The sequence below is a fragment of the Sinohyriopsis cumingii genome, chromosome 17 (assembly GCF_028554795.1).
Source record: "Sinohyriopsis cumingii isolate HCF-2022 chromosome 17, ASM2855479v2, whole genome shotgun sequence".
Classification (NCBI taxonomy): Eukaryota; Metazoa; Mollusca; class Bivalvia; order Unionida; family Unionidae; genus Sinohyriopsis; species Sinohyriopsis cumingii.
This window is the reverse complement of record NC_142977.1, coordinates 32,667,325-32,690,459: the sequence shown is the minus strand read 5'-3', so window position 1 is coordinate 32,690,459 and position 23,135 is coordinate 32,667,325. Positions and strand designations below refer to the sequence as shown.

At 34.9% G+C, this 23,135-nt stretch overlaps 2 protein-coding genes across 3 annotated transcripts in view; both read right to left on the bottom strand.

Moving 5' to 3' along the window:
- Positions 1-2,861, bottom strand: part of LOC149778377 (arylsulfatase J-like) — a 60,169-nt gene extending 57,308 nt beyond the window's left edge. For both annotated transcript variants that reach the window (XM_089939201.1, XM_089939200.1), the window contains exon 1: positions 2,364-2,861. In XM_089939201.1, the coding sequence (XP_089795327.1) occupies positions 2,364-2,621 (258 nt within the window). In that variant the 5' untranslated portion in view covers positions 2,622-2,861. The remainder of the gene's footprint in view (positions 1-2,363) is intronic.
- A 1,268-nt stretch (positions 2,862-4,129) lies between these two features.
- LOC149778376 (uncharacterized) lies at positions 4,130-6,689 on the bottom strand. The gene has a single exon (XM_089939199.1). The coding sequence runs from the start codon at positions 6,402-6,404 to the stop codon at positions 4,641-4,643; it is 1,764 nt and encodes a 587-aa protein (XP_089795325.1). The 5' UTR covers positions 6,405-6,689; the 3' UTR covers positions 4,130-4,640.
- Between the last annotated feature and the right edge of the window lie 16,446 nt (positions 6,690-23,135).

Here is a 23,135-nt window from a genome sequence, read left to right as displayed (position 1 = left end):
TAGTGGTCAGTCAAGGATTTTAACATCAAGTCAGGAGGTTGTAGTGGTCAGTCAAGGATTTTAACATCAAGTCAGCAGGTTGCAGTGGTCAGTCAAGCAGTTTACCATCATGTCAGGAGGTTGTAGTGGTCAGTCAAGCAGTTTACCATCAAGTCAGGAGATTTTAGTGGTCAGTCAAGCATTTTAACATCAAGTAAGCAGGTTGTAGTGGTCAGTCAAGCATTTTAACATCAAGTCAGCATGTTGTAGTGGTCAGTCAAGCATTTTAGCATCAAGCCAACAGATTATAGTAGTTAGTTAAGCATTAAGGCTTAGAAATGTACAATCATGAACACACAAGTTTCACTAAGAACTTGTGATCAGGTAGTTTGATAAATTTTGCATGGCCTTTACACTGACTGATTTACCCACCTAACACTAATATATCCTGTATAAATATCTCTGTGAAGCCTTATTTTTTGGTCATTCCATGAACAGTTTCACCAGATTTCATGTGATCATGCCATGTCCTATAAACAAAACTTGATGCTTCTATTCTGGATGGAACCATGTACATACAAATAGCAGTGCAAAGTCAGCCAGACTCATGAATGCCAGTCATGTACGCATTGCCATGAGTCGAAAATGTTTCCTTAATTGCTTGCCAATATTTTCAAGATCACAAGCCACTTTGTGAAAATTTGTTATCATTCCTTTATCACATTTGCTGCATGTGCTGAGATTTCCTTGTTTCACATGAATATGCATAGCTGCCAACCTTCCAGGCTCACAATTAGTGAAAATAGGAATAAAAAGTCGTGAATTTGGACAAGAATTCGTGAAAAATACCATGACAATAACTCCATCCACTCTGACCGTAAATACTACATTATATCAAATTCGCAATATAAAACTAGAACACTACATATATGCAGAAATATTTATTTATCAAGACATGATACTGTGGCAGACTTGAACTTCCTCAACTGCTTGATCGTAAATTTGTTTTCTAAACAGTTCAGACTTCTTGCCGGCTGGTTGATCTTGGTGACTAAAATTACTGACAAATTTTCTGCAGCTGAAGAGGCCCTAAAGTCTTATTCTTCCTCACAAGAGAAAATACACTTTCGCTTGCACTGTTGCTGTGAGGAATGCACAGGAGCTGAAGCACTTTTGGTCCTTCCACAAGAAAATTTGGAATCGATTTTCGAGTCCGGCAACATTAGTCAGAACAAATGTTTAGCATGGTCTCCAGCTGATAAAGGTAGATTGTGTTCGACAAGAAAACTCACAAATAATGCTTCAGCGTTGGTAGCCTGCATTTCTTCCGCCAATTGTTTAAAATATTCCGGAGCTGAAATCTGCGAATTCTTAGTTTTCCCAACTTCTACGTGTTTTCTGCAACCGACGTGCTTCCTCACATCGTCTCTGCGATGGCGCACTGAGTGCAAAAAGCATGATGAATATCAATGTTTAATGTCAGAATGCACGGCCAATTTTTTATATATTCCAAATTAAACTTCACTTTTTGAGTAATAGAGTTCTTTTCTCTAAGTGGTGAAGACGTTTTCAAAATCGTACATGCAATGCTGAACCGTTAACTCAAATCAGTGTTGGTGACGCATGCGCGGAGCAAAATTCCGGTTAGACCCCAGTTTCTCTCAAAAGCATTTGTAAAACTACTCTTATACATACAGATTAAAATAGGCTAAAATGCTTGCTACCGGGCCAACTGTACTAATCGGCTGTAGATCTACTAATATCGCGACCAGCAGTACCGGACCGTTTCGGCAACTGCGAATATCACGACTAGCGCTTAACGGGAAATCGGTTATTTTATTAAAGATTTAAAATAATTGAGGATTGGAGAATTCGTGAATTTTTGGCTTGTGGCGTGAATCCGTGAATCGCTGAAAAAGTCGTGAAATTCACACCAAATTCGTGAGGGTTGGCAGCTATGAATATGCTTAAACCTGCTTAACCAATCACTGTGAACAAAATGTTCTTCCTACTGTCACCAAATATGACCTCTCATGTTATCTGAATAAGCCAGTCAAAGTTTTCCTTACAAACATACCCACTTACTGATCGATGAAACAGGCACACTCACTAATATGTAGAAGACTGTTATATTGTTTAGTTGATGCCTACTTTTGTTTAACTGTACCCTCCCCATAACACACACATCCCCCATGAAATCTGAGCACATGCAGCCACGGGTGATAAAGAAGCGTGGCGGATTTCGCCAATGGCTTGTGACTATAAAATATTCCTTGTAAGTTGTAGGCCCCTAATTACAAATTTAAAAGGAAATGAAACAGATAACGAAAATTGCCAGAAATAGAAACAAAAGGCTCATAAAATCAGGAAGTAGGTAGCATTACCTGATACCTTCCTGACATGAGCTGACTGCGGGTTGGGGTACAGATGGGTTGCACGTAGTAGTTTTCCAGCCTTACTCCACCCAGGGCTAGTCTGTCTAGAATTGGAGTCTTGATCTCAGACCCGTGGTACCCAATGTCATGGTAACCAAAATCGTCCGCTAGCACGAACAAGATGTGCGGTCTACTGGGGCGCGTATCTGAAGTTTGCACATTCTGAGCTATTACTGTCACAAGTATTGTTATTGAAACAGCTTGCATTTCAATTGACGCATAGCCCGTACCACGAAAACACGTAACGCCGTATACGTGTGAATCTAATACTGTTCTGGAATTACCTTCAGTTATTTCTCTATTTTTAACAGATTTGCATCAGTATATCCAGTTTTGGACTCATGCATATATATTGTTACATACATACACAAATATATACGAGCCTAGCTAATACGAGCCAAGAAAATACTAGCCAGCTGGACTTGCAAGAGAACCGCAGTCAGTTGAATCACGTGATTAGTTTGCGATGTAGGTCATTTTACTCAAACTCTGCAACGGAGATCACAATTTATTTTTATACTATAACGACTCTTAATAGAAGAGAGAAATTTAAACGAGAAATCTATTTCAGGTAAACAATAAGCGAATGCAGGCTTAGACAAAAATATATAAGTAGGTTGATACAATAGATAGCTCGAGCGGATCTAATATTTTAGGAACGATTCCAGTATTTAAATGCACTAGTTTCTTTAGAGCGACAAGTTGTTCTCCGTCTTCTTTTGGTGACATGATTTTCTGTTTTAGCACTGAAAATTATACCACTTGTAAAGTATACCACTTGTATGTATGTATGTATGTATGTATGCATGTATGTATGTATGTATGTATGTTTCTCACGTTTGGACCATCCTACCGTCATGCAAAAGTTTAGCTATAAAAGATCAAAGTAATTTAGGTTAAAGACCCAACGTCTAATACATATAAACAAAATAAAGTAAGTACAATAAAATACAATGTTATTAACTACAGAAATTAAAAAAAAAAAAAAAAGATATACAAAACATTTTCGTTTCGTGACCATTTTCTTTAGTGTAATTAATACATGGTCGACAAGTTCAGGAGAATATTGACGTATGCTATTGACGTATAATACTGTATTGAACTAAATCATAAATTTGACAGAACCCCAATTTAATTTCTTAGCAGATAAATAGATAGATAGATGGTTGGATGGATGGATAGGTAGGTAGGTAGATAGATAATAGACAGACGAAAATAGGCCCTGCTTAATGATTTGTTTACTGTTAATAATTGTATTATTTCTCCAATAAAAAAGTAAGCTATTTCAATTTTGTACAAAGGTGAACAAGCTGCTTTGAATATAGTTCATCATTTAACTGGCAATGTAAGAAAAACAGTCTTGAGTTATTGTATTTTATTTGTATACAGATCAGAACAACGCCATTATCGCACGAAAACAAACATGGAGTTTGTTTCCTTAAATGCAGTTTGGAACTGCTCAACGTGCCTTGGAAATAATGAGAAATGCCATATTTAAAACAACTGTAAATGTCACATTTAATTCTATGACGAAACGTATCAATATTTTACGAGGCTCGAATCAGCCCGTAATAAGGTTCGAATCAGCCTGGCCTGCAATCGGAATGAGCCCGTAATTTGGTTCGAATAAACCTTGTCCGAACATTCTTACCTTTATCCGAGCGTAAGCAATTACTTCCGCATTGGGAGAAAATAACCATGAAAATCAACAGAAATGTCTGAGAAAGCATTTATTTTAGTCGGATTATTTCAGCAATGTATCAATCGAGGGTGTACTTTTTCAAATACTTGAGACATTTCAGGAATACAATTAAGCAGTAGATGCAGAAATTCAAACGAAATGTTCAGTTTCGCGAAGTAAATTCTAGAATGGGAACATCAGTATTTCTCCACTATCAGTCCTTATATAAGCGGAACTATGTGGAAACATCAGTTCATTTTGTAAGATACGGAAACGCAAAAGTGCAGTAATACTTATGTAGCAATGGTCTTTGAAAAGGTCCCCATTAGTGAATAATTTTCCTGCATATCACTAACTTTGGGGAAAATGTCATGTACGTAATTAGTCTGTAATATTTATACATATCTTATTGCCTATGTCATAGTCTTTTTTCCCTCGACCATGACGATCTAAAAATTGTCATCCAAAGTAATATTTTTTTCTCCATAAAAATCTCCAAATGCATGGAGGTTATATATGCTTCCTGGTTGTACCAATAAGAAGGTCTATTTTATTATTTCAATCTTCTGTCCAAGCTGCAAGATGTCACATATTTGAAGCCAAGGTTTGTCTTTGCGCATGAAATCCAAAAAGGCATCATTATCTTCAGTGACAAGAGCCTTAACTTTATGTACAGTTTTTCCCCACAACGAATGATCTTGCGTGAACTTTAGTAGTGACCAAAGTACATCGTTTTCCTCCTTTAACCAGTATAAATCGTAGGCCTTGTAAACCTCCATAGGTTTTGGATTTGCATCCTGGAGAAGTTCTCGAAGCCGACGCTGTACTGCAGACTGTCTCTCTTCACTAAGTGGATATTCAATAGTGTCTTTGGTGTAACGAATTTTGGTTATATCCAGCATTATCAAAACGGGCTCTTTTGGGTGGCATTGGTCCTGTTTTACAGTGATAATGGTAGCGAAAAGTTGTCTCGAAGCCGGTTTGACTTTCGGTGCAGTCGTCAGTACATGCCCTTTAATACTGGCAGTTCTCATTGCTGCCATTGATAATCCATATGAAGGTATGTTTATATCCTCAGTTTTGTTTCTGTAATGAGATCCAACAGGTTCGGTCACAAACGAATATCTTCCTTTTTTACTTGATGTTTCGTTCTCAGAGCTGCTTGTCATCTGTTCTCTGCTTCTCTGATTAACGAGAGAGACACCGCTTTCATTGGGTACCAGATAGTTTCTTGTTCGCGAGGAATTTGAGTCTAATAAAGTCGAAGCTTGTCTGGAATTCCTCACACTGCTTTCTGGTGTCGACAATAGGTATGTCTGGTGCAAGAAAGAAGCTAAAGTTGCCTTTGAAGTAGGGACTGGTGTTTCTGTGCGACCGGATACATTCTGGCTGCTTATCACACCTGTGGTAAAAGTTGATGGCGTGCTCTTGTGTACTTGTTGTGCTGCAATCCCTGCAGCGGGTACCATGTACTGTCTTGTTCCTAATGCAAGTTTGGTAGAGTCTGAACTGGATAAAGCAGAACTTTGTCTAGCTTCCTTCACACTGCTCGCGGATATTGGCCTCTGTGCTTCTGTTATGGTTGATGAACTTTGTTGGTTTTTCTGGTCTTGGGAAAATGGTGATTGGGAACTGTTGATAACTGCTTTTGTTGTAATGGATGTGTTTCTGGAAACCATTTCCGTTGTATAATCAGTGTTCTGGTATCGGACGATCGGTTGCTGCTGGAAACCAAATAAGGCATGAGATGTTTCAGTGTTGTTTCTGATGCTGGATAGTTCTTTATCGTATCTCCAGTCATTGGTAGCTTGCATCTGCAAGGAACTCTGATTGGAGCTTGTTGGAAGACCTGATCTGAAATATTCCGCATAGTCTGAAGCAGGGTGGGCGGGTGGGTCGCTGTATGGGTTGAAGTTTCGATTTCGAAGATGGTTTCTGTATTTCGTTGGATTTTGAGAATACTTAAAATACCAAGTTCCCCCTGGGCTTCCCCTTACTCTGATGGCAGTTCCTTCATTATAAGTGGTGAATTTGCTCATATTCAAATGGGTCGTTTGGGTGGCAGAAATGTGAGTAGGGCCACCTAGTAGCTCTAAATGTTTGAATACCCACAGACGTCGATTATCATAAGTGAACCACTTTCCATTCTTAAAAATCACCGAAATCTTGGGAATTTTATCCACACTGATCTTACCATTTACAAGTTCGTCCAACGTTTGACCAATTTTCTTTCCCCAATGTTGACCAGTGAAAGTGCAACTAATACTATCCTGGGAATAACGTATTTCGGATGGTTTTAAATTCAACATTTCATCCTGATGCACTATACTAACCCTGACACTTTAACGACCAGACACAGCACAGTTAAATCCCCCAAAATTTGCCTTTATCCATCCATAAGCACGACCTTGTAATTTCCGTACTTCAGTGGATAAAATGTTATTGAATGATATAGCCTTAACTACGTCCAAAAGCATTGTTCAGTTTCCGCATATACTAGTTTGAGAATAATAGTTGGAATATTCAACACACCATTCTGTATTTTTCTAAATGAAAAGAGCCGAGCATTCCAATTGCATACGGCTTTTCTACTTTCATTTTTCCCAGGAATCACGGACTATTGTGCCAGATGAAACTTCATTTTTAGCTATTACGTCATATCATGTGATATATATTGATTACATAGCAGAACAGACCAAACAGTTGCCACGATCAACTAATTAGCCTAATACTAATAGATATATTTGCTGAGTTTTAATCCTTTAAATTACCAATGGCAATGCAATTATAAATTAAAAATGTATTATATACAAATCAGTTTTGATCCTTGTCCATACGGTTCAGCACATCGTACAAAAAAAACCCAGCCATTTTCCCCTACACATCTTGCACACAGAATACCATCTAAATGCTTATGTTTCAGTTTTGGTAATATGGATGTCTCCCTATTGCGGTGCATGTAAGTGTAGTTTTATATGGTGCATTAAATAAATATATTGGCCTCAACCTTTTTCTTATATAAAAAAGCTACACGTATCTCTGTTTTCGTTTATTGAGACAATAATGCGCTGTGTTTTTTCACAGAGATCAGTGTCTTCATTCAGTCTGTCAGTTTCATTTTATTGAGCAAGTAAAACAAAAGTAAAGATCCGAGTTGCATTTGCTATACATCTGCTTGCATAAAGCCAGACTGCATGGATGTATACTAATCCATTTCTTGTACATCTGTTTGCATAAATCCCGACAGCATGGGTGTACACTAACCGTATACTCTAAGTCAACACATTTTAAGAATTATAGCATGGCATTTAGCCAAAGAAACTAAAGCACGACAAAATCAGGAGTCAATAGTCATATGTAGTTTGGTGGTAGAATTTCGCAAGACTATGTCAAAATTTACTTAGAACACCCACCCACCCCAAACAAAACAACGACATGCATAATTTTACACGTGTCTAGTGTACTTCAAAATGATCTACCATGAAGCCTTCCGCGCTGGATTTGGTTCCTATTAAACTTTCGTCATTACCTATTATTAGCAGGTATTTACCACAGGAATCCGAGATTTTATCAGTAAAGTTCGAAAAAATATCTGACAACACGAAATCACCTTACCGGTACTATAAATTAACACAATGAGTGCAAGCGTGACCATAGTCCTCCGCTCGATTCGACTTTTGTCACGCGTCTTTTAATTTCACAAAATAATATAACTTGCCTTTTATTTCAGACTGTATCATATAATAATTTTATATAAATATCCTGAATATAAATATCTGGTTAAAATTAGAATAGTAGAAATGACGATTGATGACGTCATCACTCTTCCACTATTAAAGCCGAGACGGATGCTGGATTCGCTTGTATTAAAAGATAACACAGACTCTGCTCCGTGATCGGTACGAGTATTAGACCCTAACGCTCATTTAGGGCAGGGTAGAATCTACCTCTTGTTATCATTCTGGAAGACATTATCAGCTCACTTTGTTCTAGTGTGTGTGTGTATACATAAATAGATAGAGTGATCGATGGATAAAATTCGTTCTACATGTTGTAGATAAATCAATAATGATCTTCAGTATTCCCAGTAGATTACAATGAAACGCATTTATATCGCTGATAATTAATTCCGCATTATGAGTGATATGACAAAAACGTGCATTCATACAATTCATTTCCTCGGCATGCAAAACTTTAACCAAACCGTTGCACGATATGTTCTAAATATAACCGGTATGAGATTTGATAATGTGCGATATATCACACATTTTTCATGCCTATTTGTGGATGGCATAATTCTTTCAAAATTTCAATATAATTATAATTTTTATAACATTTCTTTATTTTTTCACAATATGTATACTCCACATTTTGCTTGAATACATTTGAAATAATTGTATATCTGTACATCAGATATATGACTATCGCAAGGCCATATATCACTATTGACAAGGCCTTGGTTGCATTTCTTAAACTTCACAGAATTGGATATAGAAAATAAGAAACACACGTTCGTGGAAATAATATACTTTCGTTTCAACAAAATGGAGGCATCTTTTTTCGCATGTAAAGAGAGTGTAGTAAAGTTAGACTATATGAACATTCGATATGCTATCATGATTGATGTGAATGTGTACATTGAGGAATAGACGTAACCATTGCATCAGCAAGTAAATTACTGTAAATCTACATTTCAACGTACTATTCATTTTTGCTGAATTGACCGGGGAAACCGTCTGCAAAATAAAATAGAAGCAATTTTCACTAAACTAATTAAAAGTCCCCCCCCAAAAAAAAAGATCCGCGAAATTTAGTGGCAGAGAAATAGTTTGATATCAGCAAATTGAAAAACTAGGCGTAGCTGTGAATAACATTATCTTTACATTATTTTGCATCCCCCTTGTGTACAATTAAGCAATGTTCTAGCCACTCATTACTTAACTAACAACGTTTGATAAACTTAAATGAAAATTGTTTACGGAATTGGAAAAACAAAAACAGGATGAAATGCTAAGAAATGTTTAAAATATCAATGGTATACGTAAAATATATTAATAATTATTTTTCATTTTAAAATTTCCTTCTCATTGTCGAGTTTTATACGACGTTCGAAAGAGACAATCGTATTATTTTTCATTTTAAAACTTCCTTCTCATTGCCGAGTCTTAGACGATGTTCTAAAGAGACAATCATATTACATGAATACTTTGAGCAATACAAAGAGTGGTTAAACCATGAATATGTCACTTGTGTCATACATTAGGAGAACGCTAAGAAATAAATTTCCATAACTACTTTCCACGTATCACGATGAACTGTTTCATAATTTTATATAAAAGCTAAGGATTAGAAATTATATATTATCGTCTTTTATTATCAACGGGATACTTTTCACTAAACATTGAATCTATGGGACCAATAGGATGAGCGCAAATAAATAAAGCAAACATTATACTGTACATCTTTTGTTTACTTAATCAATGTAAATTAAAACATCATTGTAAGTTTGTTATGTCAAGATACTTGAAAACTTGAACCATGACCCGATGATTAAAATAGGTAGATAGAGGCAGTTTTTACGAATGGATATAGTATATCCAATTGATCAACAACAAAATAATTCAACTTCCATAAACTGGACATTGTTGCGACAAAACAATTTGGCCGCTTAGTGGAGTTGTTCATTATACTGGGCATTAATTAACGCTAAAACGGATTTATTGGGACAAGACCATATGGTTAGTCAGCAGAAGGAAGATGGGATACATAGAAGCAATTTTTTTTATTATTCTTAGGTATCGTGCCATTTGTATAAGAACTTCATTAATTATGCATTAAATAAACATTTTCCTCAAATGTATGAACATAAATACTATATTGTTAGAAATAGTAGTACTGTCAGATGTGTTTGTCTACACTCTGACCGAAATGTCGTATTGTCACGTTCTGAGAGTCTGTCTGTGTGTATTATTTTAGATGTACTTGTAAATGTTTATCTGGACTTGATATGACATTACAAATCTTGTTTTTCATGATAAATATATGGACATAAACGTGCATTGAAGTTGTGTATCTTTACAAGGGTGTGATTCTGAGAGAGAGAGAGAGAGAGAGAGAGAGAGAGAGAGAGGACCAAAATGTTATCATTATTATTGTTATTATTATTATTTCGTGCACTCTGAGTGTGTGTGTGTGTGTGAGAGAGAGAGAGAGAGAGAGAGAGAGAGAGAGAGAGAGAGAATATATGTTACTCTTTTATGAACTCAAAAGACAATGGTAAATCCTATGTTAGAAATGTTCAATAGAAAATGTATATAAGATCAGTTTTTTTAAAGCCAGCGGTATATAGTAAGCTGATATGGTTTGCGCCATAAAATTGCAATCTGATACTGACGGATTGTTTTCAAATGGTTTCTGTGGTCCATAAAAATGGCATAGAAAAGCATACTGAACCTAAGGGCTATCGCTTATCTATCAGAATTTACTATTTCATACGTCAAAACGCTAAATTCGAGAATCAAATGTAACTGAAGATTTGGGTAGAAAAGGAAGTGTCCCAGAGCCCAATAAGCCGAGACGACGAAGAATTTATATTTTCGCTGGCTGAATGGATTGTCACACACAAGCTAGTTTGCAGTTTTCCACGTTAACATTTTTGATTTAATGTTTCGGATTTAGTCTAGTGAAAAACGTCATGCAAGTCATCACATAGATGGGCGCCCTAAAGAACGTGCAAGTGACGAGGCAGATAATATCTTCTTTAACTGGTAGCAAGAAGGGCAAAATAGATATTTACATTTTTGCATCTTGAATTTCCTTAAAATATACTTTCTTAGTTCTGCAAATCCGAATCAGATGAGCCATGTCACGGATTGTACAGCTTGATTACACACCGAGAAATTGTACTCTATTTCGACTACATTTCCAACTGCAATCAGATTCTCCTTACTGGAATTGACTTTGATATTCCATAGCATCTTTTGATAATTTTAATTGAAAGAGTTCATATTTTTCCTGCATTCCAAACAGTCAATGACAGAACAGAAATACACATGCAACTGGTTCAGGGCGGGTCCTCCTTGCTCAAATCCACACGTACGAAATTGACACAGCTAATAAATCCAGACCATCACAAGTAGAAAAGCAGAATTGACTATAAGTGACAGAGAAAAAAAAATCCACCCATTCTAGACCGACTGGAAACTTTTTACAATGCGCATTCATTCACAATATAACTCTAAATTTCAATTTTATGTAGACCAAAACGACAATTCTTTTTTAAACTAATGTCAAGCACGCGACGAAGTTCAAAGGTCGCTGGGTTGTGCTATGTACGCATTATTATTGTTAATATGTATGGATGAATATATAGTTGTCAATTTATTTTGGAAAACAGCATAAGTTCAATTACTTTGTTTCCTGTTGTTTCTTCTTTTTATTATTAATCCTCAGGAAGAAAAACAAAATGAGTATAAAAAGGTTACTGCATTTGTATGGGAAAATAAGAACTTTTCTTTCACATTAATATTTCACCTCCAAGGTCGTGCATTTTTACCCAGAAAAACTCTTTCATATCTTACTATACACATGCAGTAACCTATACAAATAGAGGGGGTTCATACAATAGATGTTGCTTGAAAATACAACTAATTCAGTATAAAATAAAAGTACATGTAACTTTTCCATAATTTCAGAGGGTATGGCTCTCGTTAATAATGCAACGTAGTGCACAGTGTACAAACAAAGGAACATCACCCATTGCGAAACATGGAGATGCGTATGTCATTTTATCCTGGGTTACTGAAATTCTTTAACAGTTTTCAATTTATTGTGTTATGGCATTCGATAATATAATAAAAGGTTTGAAAGATGACTCTTTCAAATTCATAAAGCAATTTGCCAAAAAAAGTGAGTACCCATTTCTAGAGGTGTGCAGTATTAAGGGTATACCAGTTTACCGCGGGGTTTCGTAAGTACCGCGGTATTTTCTCACTATATTGGTACTTCGGTAGCTTCCATCTGTAATGAATGTTAAGTAATCTTGCTATTAATTTATTGTTATTAACAGTATGCTTTAATTTTCATTACAACATATTTTATTTACGAAACAGCAATATTAGTTACAATTTAAATTTGAATGATACAAAACGGTTATGTTTATGATCCTTTTGATCAAGTGTTTCACACATGTCAAGGATGTAAAAATGGGGTTAAATGAGATATTGTGAAATATATTAAGGTCAAATGCACATGTTAGAAAAAATTCGGATTTAAAAAATATAAATTTCATGTTTTAGTTTATTACCACTAATTAATGTGTTAGGTAGGTGTATTCGGTTATAAGAGAGCGAATCATTCTAAGATTTTCAGGAGAACAGCTGTTTTCTATTTTTTGATGCACGTAATTTCTCAAGCCCAAGGACTATTTGTTTGTTTGTACGTGCGTTTTATATTTACTGGATCTGTCTGATCAATATCTTGCCATGGTGTTTCCATGCCTGTTATTCAGCAATACAGCTAGTAAATTTGGTATCTACAAGCTATATAATGTCAGCGCAGTGTCTTACACAGGGTGTCGGGTTTAGTTAAGTTTAATCATCCCACTTTTGTTAACAGATTACAAATTATGCAACAATTGACAAAGATATGGCAAATTAGTCTCATATAAAGTACTGATCGCTCGTTTGAGGGGGATGCGATGTTCGTTTCAGCTGAGATTATTTCTTTTCTTTAATCTCAAAGTAATTATTTTGTAAATTAATATGACAAACATACTGTGCTGATAGTTTGCTATGAATCAAAGCAATATATATTTCCCATAGACAGAAATTTAAAAACAAGTACCCGCCCCATGCCCCAGAACAATAAATTGTTCGACTCTAATATAATCGTTGTATACCGTGGTGCGTATCACGGTATGTTAAAACATACCTCGGTATACCGTAGTATAAAAGGTTTCATTGTATCCAAGCTCTACTCATTGATTTATTGCAAAATAAAATTATACCTCATTATATAACTATCACAAAAGCAAAACTAAAATTGGATAAATCCATCAATGACAATTCTGCTATTCTCCGTGTCAGAAAGGACCCTATTTTCGGCCTTTGTTGCGATCATCAGAAAGCCAAATCCGGAAATAAAATGACGTTGTTTTATAACGTCACTGATTTTTTTATTTTTCGGGTATTACTGATGATATGTTATAGATATGAAAGAAAATATTAAAATGTATATGACACATGCAAGCATTCTAAAATTCATATTCAATGTGGCAAGTTTAAGAACGAAGGAGAGATGACTAAAGAGCTTCTTTGGAAAAACAAAACCATATAAAACTATAAATTTACACAGGACAATGGTCTCAAATCCAAAGGTGTGATCAAATTGCAAAAGCATAACTGGCTTATAATATGTATAAATATACATTGCTTGGAGCTGAAAATTGAAAGAATGAACTATATCCTATGTGAACAAATAACCCCAACATCCTTGGGGTGTACTGTACGAAAAAAGAACAAGCCTCTGATCCTTGGATTATAAAAGGTTATGATATGAAACGATTATCACGTGGCCAGTATAATATTTTTTTAATATACCAATCGATTCAAATGTGAACTATATCCGCTCCATTCGATAAATGCTTATTACCTTCTGTAACCATGTTTCAATATATTTTTTAGTTCTAAATACCGTTTGAATTGCTTATTGTAATTATGTTTTACAAAAAATACTATCCATGTTTTCACCATTTAAAAAATTTATTTCATACACAACTGGGTTGTTAAAGCTAATTCGTATTATTTAAATAATTCAGTTGTCCTGTTTGATTTGTATATTGTATACCTTTTCAAATGTTGACCATTTTACCTGATATTCTTATAATATCCGCTATTTTATATTTGATTTTCCCTTTCAAAAACAGAATTCCTAGATAGATTAAAAATAAACACATATTTCATTTTTTTCTTTGCGTGGCTATAAAAAGTGTCATTTTAGTACTCTTAAATTATTATATTTCTGTTGTTGTTGTTGTGAGGGGTTTAACGCCATTGTTCAGCACAAGATAGGCTATACATGGCGGCCAGTATTAATGGTAAAGAAAGAACCCGGGAAACCCAGGAAAGAATAACCGATCCACGATAAGCTACTGACAAGCTTTCTAGCATACCCACATAGTCCGAACCCAAGACTCGAACCCACGCTTTTTATATTATATTTCTGTAACATTTTTGGTAAAACATCCAAATATGTATTGTTTCCTGTGAAGTATTTTTAGGGTATATTTTAAATGCTCAATTATATCTTTCAACAACCGCAGCCGTTCCTTCTTTTTAAGATTGACAGAGTTATATATTGTTGTAATGCGAAAATGTTTGATTTGGCACTCAGTGCTTGAGCTTGCTCTTCTTCGTTTTGCGTGCTTGTTTTCTTTATGAAAAGTGTATTAAAGCCATTTCTTGTTTTTCTATTTGTTCGGTCAATGCTGTACTCGATTGTAGCTTTGAATATATGTATTTGTGTAACTAAATGCTAATGCTGCTTTGTTTTCTTTCCCCAACCTCTGATTGTTTTCGTTAATGCTTTACTAAACTCATCTTTCAGTTGATCTTTAGAACTAAAGTTAATTAGATTTGGCGATAGAAATCCATACGAATCTATAATTTGTTGTTTTTTCAGATGAAATAAAAACATCCGGGATGACTTCTACTAATATTAGTTTTACTTGCTCTTCTTCAGGAGTTATGACTTCCACTTGCTGTAATATATGAGGATAAGCATGCCTTATCCTAGGGTCCATAGTTGATAGTTGTATATCTGTCTCTTTTCTAACTTCTTTTAGTCATTTTAAACTTTGTAGGACTAGTGTTTCGTTGCTTTGGTCATTGGTTCTGCGATATCAAGCTGATTAAAGCTGAAACCGTTCTACAAGTTATGTTGCAAGGATTTGACTTTCAGCAAGAATACAGTTTGATGCAGTTCTGTTTTGAAGAGGCGTTGAACTAATGATATTATTTGATGATCTTTGGCTGGTTAAGTTACAAGTGTATGGTGACAAGATGAAAACATATGCACTGCATCTCCGAGTACTTACAAACACTTTATCTGAAGTTGGTACTCCTGCTCTACTGAACGCACGCTGGATGCAGATATGTCATTGTAAAATAAATATGGCACTATTGTTATTGCTGTGCAAATGACAACACTGTACTTGAACAAAGATGGCGATTTTTGTTGATTTTGTAGGCAACCAAAGGCATGAGTTGAACTGACGCTCTGTTAAACACCTGTCAGTTCTGGCTTCCATATTACTATGTCCCCATTCATATCCAGCTTACAGCTGCAAAAATCTGTAAGCGAAGGCATTTATCAAAACTGGTTTGAAAATATTTCTAATTATCGGAGCAAATGCTTAATTACATGGGTCAGCAATGTTTATCTTGAAAACAGGTATTTACTTAAATGGTACAAATAATAGTACTATTATGAGGGCATATACACAGTGATGGAGTATTCAGTCACGTGATCCTTTGACCTGAACATTTTGTTATCATGAATAAAATTAAAAATTGCTGCCTTCCATAAGTGCGTTTCTTTCCAAGAAAAAGGCTGAGGATGAATAGAATATCAGAAATAGAGTAAAAACAGAACTCTGTAATGGAGACAAAGATTCAATTCGGACAATAATCTAACATTATTAAGAGGCTATTTAATACAATAAATAAAAACAAGACTACATATCTCTTCTCGACAGCCATTGCGTACATAATAATAATAATAATAATAATAATAATAATAATAAAAATACTAATAATAATAATGAGGACTTTGTATAGCGCCTAATCTTTAGAAGCTCTAAGCGCTTAGACAACACTTATAAGGTAAAAAACACAATGATATGATTACAAAAACAAACACCATGAAATTAAAATAACATTAAAAAATTATGCTGAGAATATTTAAGGTAGGAAACTTTATTAGGTCTTTAAGTTTGTTCTTGCAGTCGAAATAAGTGAGTTTTGAGAGCTCTCTTGAATGGGATCAATGTGTCTTTGTGTCTATGTTCAGTGGACAATTCATTCCATGTTGCTGGGCCCTGGTATGCAACAGAACGCTGTCCATATGACTTTGATTTCATAGTGGGAATAATGAGTATACGATTGTCAGAAGAGGAACGTAAGTATCTTGCTGGTGAAGTCGGATAGGCATGTTGGACTAGAGTTCGACAGTGAAACGTAGCACAGAGAACAAATTTTGTGTTTGATTCTAGATCGAATGGATAGCCAGTGTAGGGTACAGAGCAGTGGGGAGGTGTGCTCTGATCGTGGTACTCTAAGTATGATCCGAGCAGCTGTGTTTTGAACTTTTTGAAGTTTCTGGAGCAGATATTGAGATGAATCAGACATAATTGAGTTACAATAGTCCAGTCTTGAAAGTGCTAATAAACACACAAGTGTTTTAGTGGCGTCAACTGAAAGATATTTGCGAATTGAGCTGATGCGTCTCAGCTCAAGATATGCAGCCTTGCATATGTTCATGACATATTGGTGCAATGTGAGAGTACTGTCCAGAGTTTCGTACTGATTGTGTTCATTTAATGTTGGTGTTGCTGATATTTATTGTTTGAGGTAAAGGATGTGAATGAGAAAGTATTTGTGTTGTGATCAGAATGGCCTCAGTGTTATCATCATTCATCTGCAGCTTGTTACATGTCATCCATGATTTCACATCAGAAATGCACCTCTCTACACCTTGGATGGTAGCATCAACTTCAGTTGGGTGGCTAGATTTGTATATTTGGGTGTCATCATCGTACAATCGGTGAGACACTGGATGATGATCTATGACACTTGAGAGCGAATGAGTGTACAGAATGAAGAGAACAGGTCCAAGAACAGACCCCTGTGGAACACCACAACATAGATCAACTAGGCTGGAGTGTATTCCATTTGCAGATACAATTTGTATCCTGTTGACCAAGTAGGACTTGAACCACAGTAGGGCTATATCATGAATGCCAAATACATGCTGGAGACGGTGAAGTAATATAGCATGGTCTGTTGTGCCAAATGCTGCATATAAATATACATACATATAAATATATAGAGAGAGACAGACTGAAATACTACACAACCATAAAATATGATGTTAAAACATTGATAAAAGCTTTAATCCAAGAGTAAACACAGGGTATCATTAACGATGTTTTGATCGTTTCACCCGTAAATGTATGGTTGAATTCTTGAATACGACATACAAGAGCAGACATGGTAATTTAGGTTAAAAACCCAACGTCTACTAAATACAAAAAAAACAAAAAAAAAAAAATACAGATCAAATATACATTTTATTTTTATTAAGTTAAGAAATGATAAGAAATTCATTAACAGAGTATGCATTTTCTGCAGTTGATAAAGCCAGATCAAAACGGGAGAGTATAATAAAAAAGCAAGAACTCAAACAAGCATGTATCTATGTATTTACTCATGTATGTATGTATGTATGTATGTATGTATGTATATATGTAGGTATGTATGCATGTTATGCAATCTACTAATGACAAAGAAGACACTTGAATTAAAGAGCACAAAACGCAATCTCAAAGCAAAACGTTTGGTAAAGCTTTTCGCCAAAATTGCTTTCTTTAATGAAATGCAAAATAAATGATTTGTTGATCTTTTGATACTGCAATTCCATTATATATATATATATATATATAGAGCTGGATGCATATATTTATACAATTATTGGATGATCTATTTATACTTATTTATTTATCTATTTATTTTATAGGAGTGAAATCTAACTCGAACTCGCAGTGAGCGAGGTTTTGGGTACGAGAACCTCCTAAATCATGTTTGAAAGACTACGAAATTTATATTTTAGCAGTGTTACAAAAATCTGTTTAAATTCCATAGTTTTGATTATTTTCAAGTCTTCTAAACGAACTCCTCTGTGATGATCAATTAATTATTCGATTAAATTAATTAGATTAATTACATATATGATGAACGTTTTGTTTTCATATATTAAAACTTGACAAGTTTTGTTATGCATTAGATAACTACCGTGTAAAACTATATATATATATATATATATATATATATATATATATATATATATTGCGACAATCATTACTTTTTATCCGCTGAAATGGAATTACATTATAAAAGAAGGGAACTATCTGAGGAAGTCAATAAAATAACTTTTAAAAGACACATCATTCTCTTGAAATCATTCTATACTTTATCCCACCAAGTTGCAATAATTTTTTCACGTGCCAGAGACATGCTCAAAAGAAAGCAAAGGAATGGATGCAGAAATTAAATGAAAATTGTTATTTTAAGAAAGTAGAATTCTGTCCTGAAAACATATGTTTACTTTACCATTATATACACAAATATAAGGTAAAACACTATCATGCCATTCGTCCACGTGGTCAGCAGATACAGTCTTTCATGCAAACATGTATAATGCAAGGTGCTTAAATACAATGCTCATTTTCAGGTACATATCAAGTGTACAAACATGGAATGTAGCCAACGTTTAACTAACATACATAGACACGTTTAGTGATGTATTCAATGAAAATTGAAAAGTGCAAAATCAAATCTCAAATTCAACAAATTGTTTCTATGCCACAAGTGCGCACATACATGCTGTCATTTGCTAAAATACGACTAATAGTGAAAAGCAGACATACACTATCACAAATATATCAATACACTTCCTTATCGACATCACCAAAGGATATTGCATCCTTGAGATCCCATTATTATCACGAAGATATTGCCAGAAATTCTTGCTTTTGTCTCCAGTATGTGGAGCGTAATCTGCATAAACAAGAAGTCAACAACGAAGATGGTATTAAAAGTTCAAAATATTCATTCATCTACCATTTTGATCTCATTGACTCCTATTTTATCTTTCAGTTTGGGTTATTTTCGTAATCAGCCTAGCAAGTTTTGAAATGTGAATAAATTGAAAATGCAGCGCAAGAGAGAAATAGTATGTAATCATGATTATTGTGAAAAAATCCACACTTAAAGATTGTTTAGTCTAGTGTTGATCTGGACTATGAATATGACCAACAGGTCAAAAGTCAAATTTTACACGACGAGGCGTTGTAGATAATTAGTGGGCTGGAATGTTCTTATTTATTTCTGCATAACAACAGAAGCAGAAGTAACGAGTCATAACTAATTGTGAAAATGGGTGACATAGTGTACAATGACATATACAAAATAAATATCATACGATGTGATATTTTGGATTTGAAGAACTACTGAAATCCTGCATAATTATATTTATATAAGAAAAACAGGGACAAATATTTTCCTATTATTTTTATTATCTAGGGCCGCAAGGCAGAGTCCCGAAGCTACAAGAATGAATATCCTATGACTTTAGTGTATATCTACTAATTAACTCTCATCGAACGCATTTCTTCATCATCTATAAGTTAATATTACTGAATCATAAAACGAAGACTATCAACGTTAACAATGTCAGAAGAGTAATAAAATAATGTTTTTTGTCTTCAAAATAGAGTTTGAAATTTTATCTTTGTTTACTATTCAAAACCACTGAAAACAAATGTGTCTAATCTACGATCTGAATCTTGTATCCAGTTCGTACAATGTCACTTATATTGAGCCAAGGTTTTCCTTCTCACACACAGCCCACAAAAGCACCATTATCTTCAACGATCAAACAGCTGACTTGTTTCAGTGACCAAAGTACTTCGTTTTCGACCTGAACCCAGTAAGCTTCAAAAGCTTGATAAACTATTAGAGGTATCGGATCGTTGGACGTCAGAAGTTCGCGACAAAGATTCCGGTACAAAAAAAAAATAGTAATAAAAAGTTGTGTTTGTCATATATATTGTCATCTCTTTTATTCCATTTATCATACAAGTTTTGGGGCCCCGAGTGGCCGAATGGTGTAAAGCGTTGTCCGTTACGGATCACTGCCATCTCACATCTGTCTGCATGGGTTCGAGTCTAGGATTCGGCTAACGTGGGTATGTGAGAAAGCTTCCAGTAGCTTCTCGGGGGTCGGTGGTTCTTCCTGGGGTTTTCCCGGGGTCTTCCTCCACCATTAATACTGGCCGCCATGCATAGCCTATCGTGTGCTGAAAAATGGCGTTAAACCCCACAACAACAACAACAACCAGCTGCCCGCCCATGTCGGAACTTGTTCATAATGCTATCCTGCGAGTAACAAATGTCCGAAGGCTTAAGTCTGTGCTGGGTCATTTTCAATTTCCAAAGAATGTACAAGCAAATAATACGAAAAACACAAACTCAAATGTTCGAAATGCTAACATAATGTTTTTCCCTTAATCCAACAATGCTGTCCTTCCACTTCATTGAAGACGTCAGTATATTGTGATTCAAAGCTTGATTGTATTATGGTGTTACTCCTGTAAACAGCAGTTGATCAAACATTATATCACTGGACATTCGTTAGATTATCTTGTACTTTCTAAATCAGTGTGCAGTTTAGAAGGAAAAAAGCAGAACATATTCCATCTGTATAAAAATCTTGAATTTCTACTTTCATTTTCCCTTAGAACGAGAAAAAGTTACAGGTTTTGTCATGTGGTGTAATCTATTACAAGTAGGAAGTGGATTAATGTCAGGTATGATAAGTTCTCAAAACCTTTAAAATATTTATATGCACGGTGTTTTACATAATACGAATTATATAAGTTCATTGCATAACTGGAAGCAAAGTACACTTATTACTTATTATCATATGCTCATTTTTGTTTCCGTTAAATTTACATTGTCAGAATCGTGCAATATTTTACGACATTGCACACCTTCATATTGCACTCACGTGCACAACACGTGTGCCCAATAGTTTATTAGGAACTAGTTTGTAAGCAAATCATGTACACTTATGTAGCAGACGTTTTACGGTTTGGTTGATTAAATTTGTTTCTGAATGAACTAAATCAGACGTTTCGTGGACTGCCACATACCAGCTGCTTTGCAATATTATGCGTTAATTTTTTGATACAATGTTTCAGATTTAGGTTATTGATAGACGCCAGACAGGTCATACAATTGCTGGGTCCCTACAAATAACATGCAAGTGACAAGGCATAAATGTGTCTTCTTCAGCTGGTAAAAAGAATGGCCAAAAATATACTTACATTTTTACATTCTGAATTTCCTCAAAATATACTTTCTTAGTTTTGCAATTCTGAATTACATGAGCCATGTCATGGATTCTCAAGCTTTATTACACATTTCAAAATTGTACTGTAATTTTGACTATATTCCAAGTGCAATTACATCCTCTTTACTGCACTCAAAATGAAATAAACATTATATTCCATAGCGTCTTTTTGATAATTACAATTGAAAAACAGCATATTTTCGCCACATTATGATTCCAAACATGTAATGACAGAACAGAAACACACCTGCAGATGTCAACACGCTGCTCCCTCTGCTGAAATCAAATTACTTAATGAAGAATTGACACAGATAACACCCAAGGTCGTGCAGTATATCTATTCGAAAAACTCTTTCATATTTTCCCATACAAATGCAACAACCTATAAATATATAGCCAATATCAAACATGTATACCTGAAGATTGCAATATCTTCTAAAGAATCTTATGTGAAGAAGATGCCCAAGTGGAAACGAGGTCGCAGCTCGTAATCATATATGTCTAACAAAGCCAAATCGAAATAGATTTTGGCCGGGGAACCTAGCTTAACTGGCTTTTGCCTTGAGAGCCAAAAGGTTGATGGGGTGGGGCCCATAACTAAATTTGGTAAAAAAAGAATTTAAAAAATGTCATCTGAAATACTCCAATCAAATTTAGTTAAATTCGGGGTTGAGTATTTGGTTAGTTTGTCCCAAAACACAACCTGGTTGCTATGAAAGCAAGGTAGCTCAAAACATTTGCATAAAATTCAATCAAACGTTGCATCGTATATTCGGAGATGTCAAAAATAAATTTGTAATATAGTTGCAATGAAATCCTAACGTTTGCTATGTAGGCCATCAAAAGCAACTTTTATAGGACATACGAAGTCAACGTTTTGTTTTAAACTGATATAAGGAAACATTTCTCGAGTGAAATGGAAATATTGTATTGCCAATAGTGACAATCCAAAATGTGTCCACGTCACGAATTTACCTTATATACACTAATAAACCATAGACTTTCTTTCCAGTAGGCTATATATTTTGTAAGACTAACGCCTTTGATCTGCACTGATTTGTTTTTCAACCCTGTATCAAATGCGTTCAATGGCTGCATTGCTACATCAATTAAATGTTCCGAAATTGAACAATAATTTTAGGAAGTGACGTTTTATAAATTTTGATCGCATATATAATGCTTCAAATGAAGTATTTTGACACATTATGAATGTTTTAATAAGAAAATGATATTTTCGTTAATTCCTTGTGCAGAGTGATGCAGTAAATATTGATGTAGTTGGAATACCACTGATACACTAAAGAGCGCTCCAGAGCAAATCATCATTTAAAAACACATCTGAATGATTGTGAGTTCACTCGGAGTGGTATTAGTTGATAATTTTGTTTAATTCTTCATTCAGACGTGACGTGGTTTTTGGTGACACTTTTCGTCAGCAATCCCTATAAAAGAGGTAAGAACTATTTAGGTGGCAATTAAGTATTCCAATACAGAAAGAATGATCAGAAAAGTTTTGCCGTCTATAACCATATTTAGGTTGTCCTTTGTTTCACGATAAATTGCCATCTTTCGTGATATCACATTTTGTATGATATGACGATCAACACACAGATCCCTCTTCATTATTCATAACAGAATCAGTTACCACAAAGCTGGAGTCAATTCATATCCATTTACGAATACAATACAGACTGCAAGAATGAAGGCCGATAAGCTAATATTTGCTGGGAAACAAAGGAACTTCAAATAGATGACGTTATGCAAACTCTCTTTAAAGTGGCTTCCACAATCGATAAGTTGGTCACTAAAACACAGACAGGTCGCTGTAACTTTTATCATGCATGCCTATT

Coding starts and splice junctions, on each gene's coding strand:
- LOC149778376 (XM_089939199.1), bottom strand. CDS start 6,404: ATGTTGAATTTAAAACCATCCGAAATACGTTATTCCCAGGATAGTATT.